The sequence below is a fragment of the Trichoplusia ni genome, chromosome 7 (genome assembly GCF_003590095.1).
Source record: "Trichoplusia ni isolate ovarian cell line Hi5 chromosome 7, tn1, whole genome shotgun sequence".
NCBI classification, from domain to species: Eukaryota; Metazoa; Arthropoda; class Insecta; order Lepidoptera; family Noctuidae; genus Trichoplusia; species Trichoplusia ni.
In genome coordinates this window covers 15,683,990-15,701,384 of record NC_039484.1, presented here as the reverse complement: position 1 = coordinate 15,701,384, position 17,395 = coordinate 15,683,990, and the positions used below count along the sequence as shown (strand labels likewise).

The 17,395-nt window shown below is 33.1% G+C and overlaps 1 protein-coding gene across 4 annotated transcripts in view; it reads left to right on the top strand.

Annotated features, from left to right (window-relative positions):
- Nucleotides 1–17,395, top strand: part of LOC113495640 (eukaryotic translation initiation factor 4 gamma 3) — a 30,694-nt gene that overhangs the window by 6,428 nt on the left and 6,871 nt on the right. The window contains exons 2-15 of one of the 4 annotated variants that reach the window (XM_026874479.1): nt 6,519–6,544; nt 6,646–6,809; nt 7,280–7,389; nt 8,008–8,136; nt 9,297–9,358; nt 10,070–10,249; nt 10,884–10,943; nt 11,040–11,122; nt 11,636–12,371; nt 15,466–15,858; nt 16,223–16,555; nt 16,630–16,760; nt 16,972–17,125; nt 17,211–17,383. In XM_026874479.1, coding sequence (XP_026730280.1) covers nt 6,519–6,544; nt 6,646–6,809; nt 7,280–7,389; nt 8,008–8,136; nt 9,297–9,358; nt 10,070–10,249; nt 10,884–10,943; nt 11,040–11,122; nt 11,636–12,371; nt 15,466–15,858; nt 16,223–16,555; nt 16,630–16,760; nt 16,972–17,125; nt 17,211–17,383 — 2,734 coding nt within the window. Of the gene's footprint in view, nt 1–5,873; nt 6,213–6,518; nt 6,545–6,645; nt 6,810–7,279; nt 7,390–8,007; nt 8,137–9,296; nt 9,359–10,069; nt 10,250–10,883; nt 10,944–11,039; nt 11,123–11,635; nt 12,372–15,465; nt 15,859–16,222; nt 16,556–16,629; nt 16,761–16,971; nt 17,126–17,210; nt 17,384–17,395 lie in introns of those variants that run through there. The other 3 variants (XM_026874477.1, XM_026874476.1, XM_026874478.1) reach the window with 3 other exon arrangements.

Here is a 17,395-nt window from a genome sequence, read left to right as displayed (position 1 = left end):
AGAGGAATATTTTAAGGGTGTCTTGTTATTTTCTAATATTTTAAATATACTTGCATGTGCAATTTTATGTGACTGTACCACGTTGCCTAGCAAGGATAAAAAATTTAAGAACTAAAAAAGCCAGAAAAGCATAATTTTCATAGTATGAATTATGATAAATGTCGCAAAAAAACTAAGATCAACTTATTTTTTCCAATTTCTTATTGATTGTATTCCTATTCTAGTTTTGTAGTTATTCATGTCTCTTTATGTCGATGTGTGATGTCAAATTGTTTAGAGAAAAATACGCTTGTAAGACGTCAGAATGACGCTTTTTTCTTTTCTTCATGTGATGACGTTGATGTTAATATGTAGTGTAGAATGTATCTTATATTGAATCATCTATTAATACTAGCTTTTTATTCTCATTAGTTTTGTTGTAATTGGTTCAGGTCGTCAATTCACAAAAATACGAAAAAATACACTTGTTACAAATGTTATTATTTCTGCGAACTACTTTGAAAGTTATATTCATGAACTATCTAAATTTTTCAGTAATCCTATTTTTTTTACAACTATTTGTTTGTATTATTTTAACACTTGACAGTAAACTTTTAATGTTGCAAAAAATATTTTTTGTCACCGAAAAAACGGAGTATAAATTCATGTAATAGAAAATCTTGACACTAGTTAATTATATTTTGTAAGAATTCTTTAAATTTTTACAAAATACTTCGAAAACCAAACAATATATATTTTCTATATTATAATTATATTCTCTTTTTATATTTTCCTCACAGATTTTTCCACAATGATCAAAGTCAAATCAGATTATTTCTGTTACTACTTGCTCAAACTATAAAAAATGAAAAAAGCAAATTTATTCCATTTTATTATAAATCACTCTCCGAATGTTGTAAATCAATTTGTAGACTTGAGTCTTCATTAAAATTAGATTGGAAAATAAATACGGATATACAAGTATAGAAGCGGTTTTAACTATTCTTTGCCGCTTCATGGTTTTTTTATTTTAGGGAGTGCTCATCATCCTCGTATCAGTGGCTCCTCTGCCACTGTCAGCTATCACCGGCTGCGATCACTGACCATCAGGTGACTCGTTGCATACATATTTCTCACCTTTAATTTGTAGAAAAGATTGTAGACACCTTTTTATATTTTGTTGCATAGGCTGTGCGTAGTTATCCCTTTTACGCGTTGCTGAATTTTATAAAAGAAAAAACAATTTCATTTAAAAAAGGGGTCTTAAGAGTACTTGATAACTTTGTTAACTTAATACATATACATTACTCGTCACGTTGTTTGTCCGCGATGGCCTCTTTCTAAACTACTTTAGGCGGAAGGGAAGGGCAGGTCTTCCATACATTTTTCTTAAGATCTTCACTCGAAAAACAGGATGTTTTTTAAAATATTGGTTTCGATTATCGCTTTCCTACATTAAATTTTGTGACATTAATTGGGATCCTTGGGAATTTTTATCAGATTATTATCATTTGGCTCTAAGGCTAATCACAGGTTCAGAGAGTTCAGAAAGAATAGTAGGCGTATTTGCAAGTCAGGCTCGCGACTAAATTAAATAAATCAATCAGTTATGTAAGAAATTAATCTGTGTAAAACCCTCAAAAGTAAGTTGGTCCTAATTTTGTTGGTCAACAAACTGCATGGTCAGCGAAGCCTCAACAATAGTGTGTTTAGTTATCAAGTACTCTTCAGTTTATAGTAATCTCGTTTAAGAGTTTTAAGGGCCCTTTTTTAAATTTTCTTTAAACGTGTAATAATTTTATCCTAATTTCGTCACGTTTCTCATGAACTATTTTCCTTTTTTAAAACGGATATTTTTAATTTCATCTCTCGCGGTTTACCCATATTAAAAAGCGTTTATTTTCCTGATCTATGCAAGCCTTGGCTTGGCTTATTGACTTTCCGATCACTTAACTTGCTTGCTTAATATAGTGTTATTTTACTTAAATTCACTATGAAAGTTTACACTTGATAGTTACTTTGCCACCTAAAGCTTAGTTTGCTGCTTCTACAAGAAAACAAAAATTCCATGTTACATTACGAACTACGAAACTAAAGCTGATGCTAACTATTATTCTGTATTCATGTTATTCCTTATCTTAAGTTATTCACGGGAATTTTTCCTCTTTGGGTTCCCTTACAGTCTCCCAAGATCATCCATCCATAATTAAGTTTGCTTTCGATGTCACCATACTTTCGCTCTCGAGTCCACTTTCGGTCTATAAGACCAACAATGTCTCCATCTTTTAACGGTAAACTAGGAATAATTTAGATCTGGGAATACAAAAATATACCTTGTTATTATATACATGATACTGATTGTTAGCATTTCCCCTCTTCCCAACCATATTGCAAAAATGTGTAAATCTTTTATTTTATGGAATATTAAGCTCTGAAGAGCCTCTTCCTCTTCTAAAGGGTCGATTTTGGATAACTGCAAAGGTACTCTCTCAAATATTTTGTAATTTATTGCAATTAGCTATTTGAACAACTAGTTTGCTATAAAAAGCTTCCTTCGACAATGAAATAAAATATATTAAATCATGCAGAGAAAAACAATGCTCTGAGGTCTCTATCTATAACTTTGAGTAGTAACGCTCTGCTTCATATTAAAACTATTAACTAGGTAGTGAAACCTAGTTAATAGTTTTAATATATTTGTAGGACTTTCAAAACACGTGGCATTTCTAACCTTTGATTGCAGCCCAACTGTCATTAGGGCAATGCCACGTGTTGCTGCCCAGCCACGTGCAACTAAAGTTTTGTAGTGTAACTATAATTTCTTAAATTAATTTATTTATTTTTTTCACAAAAGTTTTGCATGTCTTAGACGCAAATAAACAGATTATATTAGAAGATTAAAAAAAAAACTTCAGACCCAGACTGTTTAAATAATAGAACAAAGGTTTGGGATTTATTTACTTAAGGGCATTTTTTCGAGTATTTCCGTGTACCGTAACGTTCGCTCGAATCAAATGGTGCAAATTTAATAAAAGCTCAGCTTACAAAGCAATACTTTGTAATGTAACATTTGTGCAAATACTCGGCATGATGCACACCGACTGTGTATCCGTTCACCCTTCGATAAAATGTTGAGTGTAGTAGTGTAGCTTTGGTCACCATTCCATTTGTAAAAGGGTAATGCACTACAATTCACAGAGCTTATAATCGCCTCTAAAGAAACAATAAACACAAAAACAGAAGATTACAGAAAACGTATGCTTTAGAGCATTAGCCTACGTTCAGATGAACACGCGATGCCGAGTTTTCAATACGCGCGTCAAGAAAATAATACATAAACATCAGTCGTTCACATAATCGTGCGTCATCTGAACATAGCCTCATACTGTAACAAACAAATTGCTTCATACGTACACCATACCATTGTGTACTTTTTCTCAATAGTTTAAATTGTAATTTACAAAGAAAATCAGCCACATTTTAAATTGCTATCAAGTAATAATAAAGTATATTTTGTTTATTCCGTAATTGAAATGTGCACAATCCTTGGGACAACTATTTGTTAGTTTAATTATAGTTTAACTAAGTTCCTCACTATTTTCAGCCGAACTTAACTTTTAACATTTGTTTTGATTCCACCTGAGTAAAGACTCCTCGTTCAAGATTCCTTGTCATGATCTAGACAACTCAACAACAATATTATTAGCAGGTCTTAGAATTTATATAATTATCCCAAAATGCTAAACCTAAATTATAGTACGGAAGACATAATTTGAAAGTAAAAACAAATTATTATACATGTAAGAGCTTTTAAATGCATGGGTTAGTTTGTGCTGATGTAAGCTAATGGTAGCGTAAACTAGGTATGCTTGAGAACTCCAATCCCAATCCATCCATCCTTATTTATTTTGATAATGTATTACGTTTTTTCTGTTTTTTTTTTCATGGTTTCTTTACGTTCTCCTTTTCTAATGTTTCCACAAGAATTTAGAAAATATAGAAATTACCTAAGTTTTTTAGATGTTTTTCTCCCAAAACTTGTACGAAAATATTTGTAACTCGAGATGAGTCCAAAAATATATTTAGGCTTTTGTTATTATTACAGTGGAGATAATAGCCAATCAAATAATGATCAGATAGACAAAACGACATGTTTCGACGAAACCAGATCATATTTCAAATATCGTTTTTGTTCGTGGAAAGAATATTGACAAAGTAAATCGTTGGAAACATTTTGGTTCTCCCTTACAAATTCTGAAAATAACTGATAACAATTTTGTTTAACGAGGTCAATCGACTTTTTTAGAAATATTCACTCCCATACACTACATTTAAAATGTCTCGCGATTATTTGAATACCTTGTGTACTTAAATAACAATTATGAATACAACAAATAATCCTCTTTTTTTTCAATTTTAGAGTCAAATAATAATCAATTGTATAATCACCATTGTATCTATCAGTATTCTGTAGACTTAAAATCCGTATTTGCGCCTGCTAAGCATTTCAGTTCTCGAAACTACTGTAGTCAATCGGTAAGAGCGGAAACAGATATCAGATCCATGGCGGTACGAAACCTGACCACACTTAAGGTAACCAAGTAATTCCTAGGCTATTGCTAAAAAAGAAAACATTTCTTAATCAAAAAATACAGCTATGCTTTTCAAAGCACATCATATAAATCCTCATGAGAAGAAATACTAACGAAATACAGTTTATACAGTGGTCTACACTTTTAGTAACAAGTCTAAAAACTTAAAACTGAATTTAAATTTCACTCACTCTGGAGAGGCTTTAAAATACGTTACATTATAAATTACTAAAGGCTTAACCTCAATAACACTAGTTTTAAGTATGGAACTTACTAATTTCAAACGTATTTACTCTAACGCCTACATAGCCAACTAACGTTAAAATCTTATGATAAAGATCCTATCCAATTCGTGAATCACTACATTTATAATATTCCATTACATTCAGATCTGATGTAAAATCCGTCTCGATTAATAGCCATTGGCGATTCCTGCGGGAACCTCACTAGTCTTATATTTTTAAAATATAGCAACCCCGATTTCCCCTCAGTAAAAACAATCCGCAGTCCCCTCATTTTGACGTTCTATCCCCATACACGGCGTGTTTAGTAGGAAGTTTTCGAGTTCCTAATCCATTACTGCTGTTGTACCAACAATTCCTGTGTCGTATTCTAACGAAAACGTCGATGTACGCTATTCTATACGTTTTGCCGCTAACCTCACTTTGTTATACTACGGAGGTAACTAGGGGCGGTCTGGTAACGCCCAAAATTGTAGCGGTGGATGTAGATACCCTTGTCTCTTTCTCACTCCAAGTCCCGATATACATGTATAAATGTTCATCGGTGCGATACCTCATCACACGATTTTGCGACATTGATCATTTCTGTTAATAATAAAAACGTTTATTAATACAAATCAAAGTTACATTTGTACGGACTTTGCGAAAAAACAGTAAAGTTAACGTGAAAGTGTCACGTTGGCATATATTCGAGTGCGAGTGTGGAGCGATGTAGCATGTAGCGCGCCGTTTGCTTATCGATTTTCTCTATGCTGCATTAAATTACTATTTAAATTGTGAATGCGGACTGCATTGAATAATATTTTAACATGCGTTGTGCCTCTTTACTGAAAAAACAAAATTCGGTGCAGTGATTCGTGTCGCTACTTGTGGTCACAGCTGGCGTTAAATACTTGCTAAAATTTAATGACACCAACGCTTCTCTTAATGCAAAAAGATTACAAACTGACACGAGTGTGTCACTGTGAGATGTTAAATTAAAATCAAACTGGCCCTATGCCGATGATCGTGTCTCCATTGTTTTGGGAATGGTTCAACATTTGGCTAATTCAATTTCTAAAAGATTTATATCATGAAATTAAAATGGTGGCACTAAGAGGAACAAATAGTTCTTTAAATACATTGTCACATGCGTGTGTCAACCATGGAAATCAGTCACAACAGAGTGCGATTGATGTGGCGCAAAGTTTACAAACATCATTGAATATGCCACAATCGGCAGTGGCACAGCATATCAATGCGAATCAAATCAATTTGCAACCCTTGAATAATGTTTCTCTGCAGTTCATACCGCAGCAAACTAATGCTAACTCCATCAAACATGAACAATCGTCTTCTCGATATTCCAACTCTAATTGCATGCTGCCTTCGCATCATTACCGACTATTAACACAAGCTAGTAAGTGTACACTAACGATGCGGGTGTTATTAATATCGATTATTTTTTAAATATTTGTTTCTTTAGTTTTTGTTACACCTCTCTAGATCAATGTTTTATTATGTTTACCTAAGCCCAAGTATCGATTGTGTTTTATGAGCTATTGTTATTTGTAACTTTTCATACCGTATGCATGATACTGTTTATTTCTCTCAATAAATATCTAGTTCATTTTAAAGTATGCTTCCAAAATTTTAATTATAAGTAATATTTTGTTTGTACTGTCTAAGTACAATATTTAAACAATATTTCCTTAGCGCTTCACAGTTATCCACGGGCGTCAACACCACACAGTGAGTTCAAAGGAGAACAAGTTAAAAAACGTGGATCATTATTCGTTGAATGACAGCTTCTGTTTTAATAGTGTGGAATACATGAGTTTGTGTGATTTCAGGACCGGTGGAATGTTACCACCCTTCGGGCGCCGCCGGGGCCGCATACATGCCGAGCACAGCCGGTGGCGCGCAGTCCTCGGCGCAAGCCACGCTGAGAGTCCAGCCGACTCCGCAGCCGTCGGCACCGCCGGCACCTCAGCAGGACATGTCCAAAACAACCATGGTACGAGTCTCATTCATAATATTCCATGCTGCTGGCCTAAGACATATAATTTGTTAAAAATAATTATGCGCCATCTAACGAAAGTAGAAATGATTTTGACATCACTCTGACGAACCATACTCAAAATATAATTCAGTAGTAACAATGGCATTAAAGTTAACGTAAATTTATTGAAGACAATATAAAATCCAAATTCACGTGCATGTTAAGATTTGTAATAAACGTTTGTTTATTCAATTGTAAATATTAAACACTCACCGATTATGTACTTCTGATTTCTGGAAATATTTAAGATAATGATCATGTTGCGCATGTATTTGCCTTTATTATAAACATGTTAACAATTTTATACAAAAAGAAGTAAGATATTAAAATTGTAACGATCAAATTATGAGCATCTTATTTGGTACTCTAAACTATGTAAGTGTCACGTATTTCATGTGTGTTCATAAGTTGGTTTTAATTTCCAGGCTGGCCATAGTTATGTATCACAAAACCAGACGCCGCAGCCTCGACCACAGTTCGCCAACTACCAGTATAGAGCGGCGCAGCACGGAACGAGGCCGAACACACATCCAAGGTACACAAGTTGCTTTTAATATCCATAAAAATGCGCAAAATAGCACCCAATTAAAAAATCTTTTAACAATTTTTTTTCTTAAATATTTGCGTGACTCTTATTTTCTCCCGTATACTTCCACATTACCTTTTACGATCAAAATATTATACCCTTTTTGTATTATATTTTTAAGAAAGCAACCAGCTCAAATTATGTAAAATCCATCTTCTAAGATACGTTCAATTAAAATAACGGTCAAAGAAACAGGACGGATCCTTCTAAAAAAAGAATGAAGTCTAGAGAAAGGCAGTTTAAACTGACAGTTTATTCTTCCTTTAATCTTCCACATCGATCATTATATACGATCATTATTCGTAACAAGACTTAAACACGTAATAGGGATTTTTCTGAATCAATTCATGCATCAGTAACGTTGTGCTGGCGCAATACATGCTGTCGCAAGAGAGAAGTTTAAAGTACGTGGTAAAGCAGCTAACTTCTTTCGTAATCATTTCAGTCGCGTAACCTGTAAACATTTGCTTTATATAAAACTTTTGATAGCTTTTCATAGAATTAGAATTCATCTTAACTCCTTACATCTTACGATGTGACGGTCAGTAATGTAACATTTGTTAACAGACAACAACAGTCGTTCATACCTAGTGCTGCTGCCACAGCCACTGGACCTGTCATGTACCCAACACTAGTGTTCCAGCCGACACCAATGGGTATGCAAACCTACCAGCAGCCTCGTTCCAGTACACCAGGGTAAGTAATACACAAATCTACAACGTTACAAGATTACATAAAAAAGAAGTACTTTCAGAGTATTTTCAGTTTCTGTGTTACGGAGATTTCTTAAATATTCACGTCATATGCACACCCAGAGTTAGAACAAGCATTCGTGGATCACACAAATGCGTGTCTTAGTGGTTTCGGTCGGCATTGAAGCTGCTAATATTTCACTCTCCACCAGTTTTGTTCACTATGAGTACCAAAATTGGATATGATCCTTTTTACAAATCCTTATTCAATGATCACTTTTCCTTGGCTTTACTTAAGTCAATTAAATTATTATATAACTATTTCCACAAATCTATGTAACTTTTATCAAAATAAAGTTAGATATGAATCTGTAATGAAAAATAGACTAGACATGAGATGAATAACAATAAACCGCGGAGCAAAAGGTTGAGACCTGATGTTTCCAGAATATGTTAAATTGCGTTACAATAATAACTGCCCAGTAGATGAGCCATTGAATTATATAAGAATTTAAAATTATACAATATAACTCTCCGAAAGATGTTATTTTGTTGTAATTGCTATAGTATCAGTATTATAAGACGATTCTAAAAAAAAAGAAACAAAATATTTGTGAAAAATAAGACCCGATGTAATCAAACTTTTACAATACAATTTTGTCGATTAGCTAAATGACGCATTACAAACCGTTTAAATTTTCGTCACTTTGATGTATGGGTTCCATTCCCAAACAGTGCACGTGGTATATATTTTCAGGTAGCAAAAGGTTTGTTTGTACTGCAGTCATTCGGTATACTGCTGTCTGTGACTCACGGGTTCCTTAAGCTCCCGTAGTTCAGTAACAAGTTATACAAATCCTACATACCTAGATATAATGCGTATATTACGATCGGTAATCGCCCGAGTGTAGACTATAGATTGTGTTTATTAAAAAAAGGTAATTATAGACTAAAAGATAAAGAAGTGGGTTTGGATATTGTCGTTAAAGATATTGTTTATGTTCCAAATAATATTGTGTTGGCCAGTAATAAGTGTTGTGTAAATTAGACAGCCATAAGCTGCATAAGCTAAAACTTCAAGCCGTCACAAAATATACTTTGGGTTCGGCAGAAGATGCTGAGCATCAAATAGCTATTCATTAATGACGTGTTGTTTTGTTGCAGGTACTATCCATATATGGGACATTACATAGGTTATAATACACCTCCGAGCCACACCCCATCGTGTATGTATTTGAACTATTCTATTTATCTCACTTAATTTACGTTAGAAATTCTAACGCGAATGGTATTATTATCTTAGATACCAATATCTCGCTGAGAAATGTGTTAGATGATAGCGATAAAATGATATGGATACTCGAATATTGTTAGATAGTTTTCACATAATATATTTTCTTAAAATTAATATGTCCATTTTGTGACTTGATTATTGATATTGGTGCAATAAAATAAGCCGGTCATGGATAATTTAAATTTAAGTTTCTGGCTATTTAAAACAATGTTCAATAAAATTTGTACAGAAACAATCTAAATAATACGGTTTGGTCTCGATTTATTTTTCTTTTTACTATTGTGGACAAAGAACAAAACAATTTTTCGACGCACTGAATTGTGTCTGACGGTTGTCACGTGACATGTGAGTTGTGTAACATTATGAAATGTTACGAAATCATGGCCTTGCAAGTATGGGTAAAATCGACAAAATAAAACCAATATCATTCCAGAAATATATGTGCAATACGATGATAGCGTAAGATATTGTATTTAATTCACAAATAATTAAATTTTATTAATTTCATTATTATATTATTATGATAAATGGTTGTTATAGTATTTTCTGTTTTGTTTTTAAATAGACTTATCAAACTTTAGTAAGTAATCATGCTAAATGATGAAATAAAATGTTTTTAAATAAATTTGGTTTGATCCCACAGATTACTACACTTCGAATAGTCCTCAGCTGCCTACGCCAAACTTACAAGCGAACGCCCCAGGTGGTAGGAGTAATCCCACTACTTTGGTGGGGCCACAGGGTACACCCGCAACTCCCACTGCGCCCACTGCCACGCTTCCTCACGCACAAGCTTCTACACTCATGCACCAAACTATGCCTGGTAATAATAACTACTACTTTCGTTAAGATATTTCACTAAGTTCTTTGGGTAAATTACATTTTAATGTATCCTATACCGTTAAGCTTCTGGTCATATGTAAAAATCGAGCTTGCTCATTTGTAATGTCTGATAATAAATCAACTTAGCTTAAGTGATGTAAAGCAGACACAATCCTTCTAACAAAGATCACAGAATAACTTCTTAAACGACCTTCTATACTGCGAACTAGTAAATTCGCTAATATTTCCTGCTCTCACTCACTCTCTTTAAGTTCAATGCGGTTGTGCCATACATTAAGAGTATGTGCACGAAATGTAACTAAACTTAATTAGGGGAACCCATATCGTATCAGAACAATGGCTTTTATGTGTAATCATTTATTGATGCATATTAGCTAAACGATTTTACTGTAACTAACTACCAATTAGATAATAGGTTTTGTTACTGATGTAAAGTTATCATATCTCTTCGAATTATGTTTTAAACTCCAACTATAGTTACTGTTTGGACCTTAAGGAAAAACTGTCAAATCTGTTCAAATTTGCAAAAAAAAGTGGCATAAGATCGGATAGAAAGAATTAAAGGAAAAACTGACATTAACTTATTTTTTTACTAAATCCGTATTTTCTCGTAGGTTTACGTCCAGCCGCCCATAAAAGAAGTCATAGAGTACCAATCATCGACCCTAAAACGAGTAAGTACAAGTCTATACATTAATATATTATGTATGTATTTATTTAATAACCTATCGTCGAACCCCTGGTATTTAATAAAATCTTTATTTTTACAGAACAAGAAGTTTTTTCGGATTCATTTACCAACGATAACAATTTTTTAAACAGCGAAGCTAACGATCGACACACTCCTCAACCCGTGAGTCTTTGTTAAATAAGTTTATTTTATGAAATTCGTTAATTAGCCAAATATGTAAGTAAAATAATGTGAAAAGTAGGAATGATATTTAAACAAACTAATTGCAACATTTTCAATTTATTTATAACATGGCATGATAAAAAAGAAGTTTAAAATAACTTTATTTAGGCCTTTGTGTTAAGAGTTACATAACGGATACCTTTGAGAACAGAAGCATTACATATATTATAAGCTCACAACATTACTAACAACGTAACATGAGCTTGTCAGTAACGTTTAAGATGAGTGTTCATAATGATCCTACATTGATATCGAAACAGACCCTGTTTTCTGTACCTACGGTATCTCAACTAACAAACAATTTTAAAAGAGTACTTGTTCCAAAGCAGTTTAAATAAACTTTCACTTTTGTTAGTGCTTGTTATTAATAAAGAATAAGTACCCTTTTTTTAATGCAGTATATTATAATTTACGTCATGGCATGAATTATATAAAACATTTTCGATTGTTTAGGAACCACCAACACACAGTTTCGCCGAAGAATTTAATAGAATGGTCAATGAAGTGGCCAATCAACCTTCTTGTGATAATTCTATTAAATCGAATTATGTATCAAAGAACGTGGACGTAACCGTGTCGTCCGCATCAAGCTCTGTCCAAACTCAACCAAATGCAATAAGCTCTATTAATAATAATGTAGTAAAGTCTGAAATTTTAACTGTAAACGAAAGTAAACATTTAGGACATGATGTTGCTGTAGAATCAAACGAGACGCCAATTGTTTCGGCAATATCAGACAGTCCTATTGCAGTGCCTAAAATGCCTATGAATATTAAGCAACTTCAAAAGAATAATGAACACACAGTTCAATCTTTAGTCCTAGATACAAATAAGAATATACCACCTAATAAGCAATTTAAACAAAGCAAAAATGTGCCTCAAATCGAAGAAGTAGAAAAGACGTCAGAAAATATAAATATTACTACAATACCTTTAGCAACAGTAGCCCCAATAACAACCTCGACGGCGATTACGTCTACTGTCATACCTGTGCCTGCATCGACACAAACTACGTCGGCAACCGTAACACCAACTGTTGTTCCTAACGCGCCTGCACCACAACCACAGAGAATTAGAGAGCCCAGAGAACGCGTCAAATCTGAAGACAAAGAAAAAATCAAAGATGTACAAGAGAAAGAGGCAGCAGCAGCTGCGGCTAACAAACCTAATGGACCTACACCACCTGTTGGTAAGTACTTCATCTAACTTTCATTACATCTTGTTCACTAACTAGCACTGCATCCTTGTCATCTTCAAGAGATTGTATTGAGCAGACGATAACTAACTGTAAGCGTGATTGTATGTCTTGGTTAAAGTTTGGCATAAAATGTATAAGTTGTAATAGTCCTGTGTACGTTTTAATACCTCAGCTAAATTAGTCTTGAATTGTCAGGTTATAAGCTATATGAAATAAATATTTCCGCCTTCCGCACCCAGTCCAAGCCAGCTTCTTTTTTTAGGTCATCGGTCATCAATTTAGGATTACAATATTAAAAAAACTGCTATTCAGTTAATACGGTGGATTGATAGCACAAATCGTTAATAGCGACGTTGTCTCATTTAGCGGTTCGTTTTTTTTTTTCACCTCATACCTGAAAAGAAGGTTAAGGTAGTTTAGTCTTACACGAACACGTCTCTAGTACTTACTGTTCGAATGACACAAGACACCTTTTGGTTTTAAAAACACTGCCCTATATATTTAGTAAATTTTAAATCAATTTGGCTGCAGGTTTATTTTTTTACTATTTTATTACCTACACCATGGAATCGCTTATGAACTCAAAAACGTTATGTATTCAAAAATCAAGCAGTGTTAAGTCATTGCGTAAGGCATAATACATGCATTGGATACAGATAAATCACTATTATCTGGTTTAGAATCGTTATCCGGCAGAAACAGTTGCTATATTTTGAAACAGTATGAAATTAAGTTTCAGCATTAGAATAAACCAGCAGCATAAATAAATTTTCATCAACGAACTATGCAATATGTAAAACAAAGTTTATTTCGTCTTTATAAAGCCAAAGTAAGCTAATATTTTCAATTTATATCTCAAGGTTTTAGATACAATTAAATTAAAATGTTTTAAACCAAAACTAAAATTATGTCAGAGGAGATTTCTAAATATGATAATATGCCTCAATTCTCGTTTCGTGTAGTTAGTATGCATTAACACTTTAGTCGAATATTAGCGGATAAACTGAACTAAGTCTGTGGGAATAAAATTATAAATATTCCACTAGTCGCTAGTGGTACATTGGGTGAAGTAGTACTAAGTTCAGTATTATTTGATTTTTTGTACTATCAACTTTACTGAGACAAAATTTCTGCCATTCAATGCCAGTTTACTACTTCAAAGCATCGAATACCAGTCAGTGGCAAAAACTGGTATACACAATAACACTAAATTAGTTTTTAGACGATATTTTTTTACTACATAGATCCGACCGCTTTAACTTATTTCAATGTTGCCTCTTCAAAATTAATATCTTAATGTACACACAGGAAAAAAATTACATTGGTTACAAAATTAACAAATGAATAATTGATAATCGTGTTTTTTATTTATATCACTAACTTATATTTTATTAAGTTAATACTTTTAGTGAAACTTTAAATTGAAATCGATTTTTACACTGTACTTGCGCACAACACTAGTGGCACTGAACCGCCTGTCCGCATGGAACAATCCAAGATGGCGGCTTTTACCTTACAGTCACTTTGAGCATGGCCGCGTTTTAAAAGATTTTAACCTTTTTATTCAATCATTTTATCATAATAATTAAATAATTGTATTATAGATTTTATTAATTGTATTATAAATTATTTATTTAAGTTTTTAAAATAAGCAAAGTGTTTCAAGTGCAAAGTGTGTTAAAAGTCGGACAATAGATCCTTGAGTGACCTTTCGAATAGACTTTCTTTTACCATATTGTAACATTATCGGATCTTATTTTAGTTGAGTGAAGAATAATTAGAAGGTGAAACGATTTACTAAACTGTGATATAATTGCAGTGCCACATTAAGTCTGATATTCGGGTACTGTGCAAGAACTCCCACGTGGAAATATCTAAATCTATAAATAGCTTACGAACTTGGTTCATAAAAACTGATAGGCTTTAAAGTGGTGAGGATGTTACTTAAATTTTTCTCGTGTTTCCTCTCGCTACATATTTTCTAATCGAGAACATATATAACACTTAATTTTAACATAGACATTTTATTTGCAACCCGGATAAATTACATTGTCACTCCATACTTCGTGCGATGTATACGTTACATCCCTCTATCTACAAATTTATCGTGCAATATGTTATCATAAGTTATAATACGTGAGAATTATTCGAAATGAACTAAAGAAAACTAGCACCTATTCCTAAAAAGTAACTCAATATTTAAAAAGTAAGTCTAACCCATTTTGCAATAAATTTATTTCGTCGTATCTAGTCGTGGTAATAAATAATTTTACACGTTAAGTTACAATACTAATGCTCGACAGTGAGAAGGACACACTTTCAAAAGCTGGTTCTTACTAAACCACTTAATTATGTCATTTGCAAAATTGTATCCAAGAGTTGAAACTTGATTCTTGCTTCTACTGCTTTTGGAGCTTAAGCTAAGTTACGAATATGTCCTTTTAAGTACAAATAATTTAGTATGTTCTAGAAATGTAGCTCCAGGACGTAACTCTTATCTAATACCCAACAACTGATTGACAGTTTTAGTATAGAGAGAGAAACATGTCTGTACTTGTAAAATCAATCCTTGACTTTTTTATCTTGCAGAATAGACATAGAAATAATTGCAATATAGTCATTATGTTTGTGAGTTTAGAATAAATCAGTTCCTATTACATTTCCTATAAATTCATTGCACTAATGCAATTGCTATGTCTTTTCTCGAATGTTTAACAAAAACCATTTAGCCAGAGCAAAATACAGTAAAATTTTAGGAACCTAGCAGATTTGCTTTTAATGGGAGTCTAAGAAAATACAACTGAACCATGCATTATGGATTGAAGCTAGATGGTGTATCATGTAATAAAATTTCACTTGGCCGATGGAAATAGTTGCATTTTTAGTCATAATACACTTGTAAAAGTTTGTCCATTCTGACTGTTAAGCATTAGTACATACAAATCCAATCTCATTCTATTGTTTTAGTTTTGTAGGTTATGCCACATTTATTGTTATTCCAAAAAAGATATCTTTCTGATCTCTGAATAACTAAATCTTGTATTATTCATTAAGTATTTTTTCTAAAATAATGTATTATTTACAGCGATTAGTTCAGTTGATAGCTTGGCAGAAGCTATCATCCATTCAACTAGTCAATGTACTCAAGGACAAGGTGTGGAACCAGTAAAGAAACAAATACCAAGCAAGCAATTTATATCAGCCCCAGAAGCTGAAACTCCGGCTGCTGTAACACCGAACATTGAACTAGTTAAAAAAAGTGAACCATCTGTTGAAATTCCTCCCACTGCCACACAACTTTTATCTGCTAGTATTGAAAAGGTTGCCAAGGAACAGTTTGCAAAAGCACCTGAACTTAAAGAAGGGTCTAGTGCAATAGAAGCCCAAGCGAAACTAACACAGAGCATATCTAGTGTACTGCGCACCAATCAGTCTGAATTTAAAATGAAAGATATTAACCTTAACAATAAGACTACAGGTTCGTTCTTATAGTAAATAATAACTGAAACTGAAAATTCTAAATGCCTTATATCAAGTATTGTAACTTTATCATTATTCTTTTAATATGAGTCTTCTTTTTTGTACTCACCTAAATGTCATAGTAAAGGAACCCATGGTAAATAGTTAACTGTCTTGCTTATAAATCTTAAGCTCCTTATAAGTTACTAAACACCAACAATTAACTGCAGTAATACATAAATATGATGGGAGTAGTTCTTAGAAATTCCTATATTATTTCAATATTGATTGAAGGATATAATATTAATAGTATTGCATACTAAAGGTAAGTAATTGCAATATGCTTTATGTAATGTTAATTATTAATATATTTAAAACATCAGATCCAGATACTGCCAATGGAAACTCAACCGAGATGACTAAAACTGAGACTGTGAAGGAAGATAACAACAAAAATGAAAAAGCTATGAAGAATTCTAAGAATTCGAATAAAAAGTCTGGAAATAAAATGGCTAACAATATGCCTAACAATGAGCCAATTCTTAAAGAAACTGAGTCAAATGAAAATGGTAAAAATGAGACTGATAAAGTAGTTAATGTAGAGAAAGAAAAAATGCTGCCTGCTAATGAGTTAACTGTACCAGCTAAACCTGTGCCAGAAGAAACATCTAAGGCTGAGCCTACACCATTTGTACCTAAGTACAAATACACTGAAGGTTTGTACACTGGCAGCATTAGTACTTTTGTTGTTTTAAATTTGCCAGTTTTACTGATGTAATTCAATTTTCAGATCAATGGTCCCCAATGAATACAGCTGGCAGAAAATGTTATGATATTGATTTGCTAAAGCAAATAAAGGAGGATCCTCTTTCCAAGAACAAACCTAATGTTCCTTTATTGGAACACTGCAATGTCATCAGGGTACTTATCAAATTTTATTTGTACTAATTTTCATTTGCCTTTTGACTAACATTAAAATAATCATTTTCATTTCTGCTTTCCAAGAACAAACCTAATGTTCCCTTAATGGAATACTGCAATGTCATCCGGGTACTTATCACATTTTATTACTAACTTTTATCCATTTACCTGTTAACTTAAGATTAATTGTATTTTGTTTTCTATTTTGTAGACAACTCCAATGCAGGAGCCCCAACCTTTCACTCCAATTTCAAGGCTTGCAAATGATTCTCTATTCCCACCATTTGCCAAGACACCTGGTATGGGATCCAGAAATAACACACCACGTGAAACTAAGAAGGATTCTAGGAATATGGCACCAACTGGTAAAAACCATGCTAAATTAAATGTTATATAATCTATATTACATGTTGATAATTTTTTTTTGTATTTTGACTATTTTCTTTCAAGGTAAGGGAAGTGTCAAGTTGACTCCAAATCCAAGTGGCAACAGTTCGCATAAACCTGTTATCCATGTTTCACTGTCACTGAGAGAAGAAGTGAAGCTCAATGAAGTTGATTCTGCCTGGAAGCCCACTAGGTTCCGGAAAGATGCTGTGAATGAAGAAGAATTTAGGACACAGGTAAATTGTATT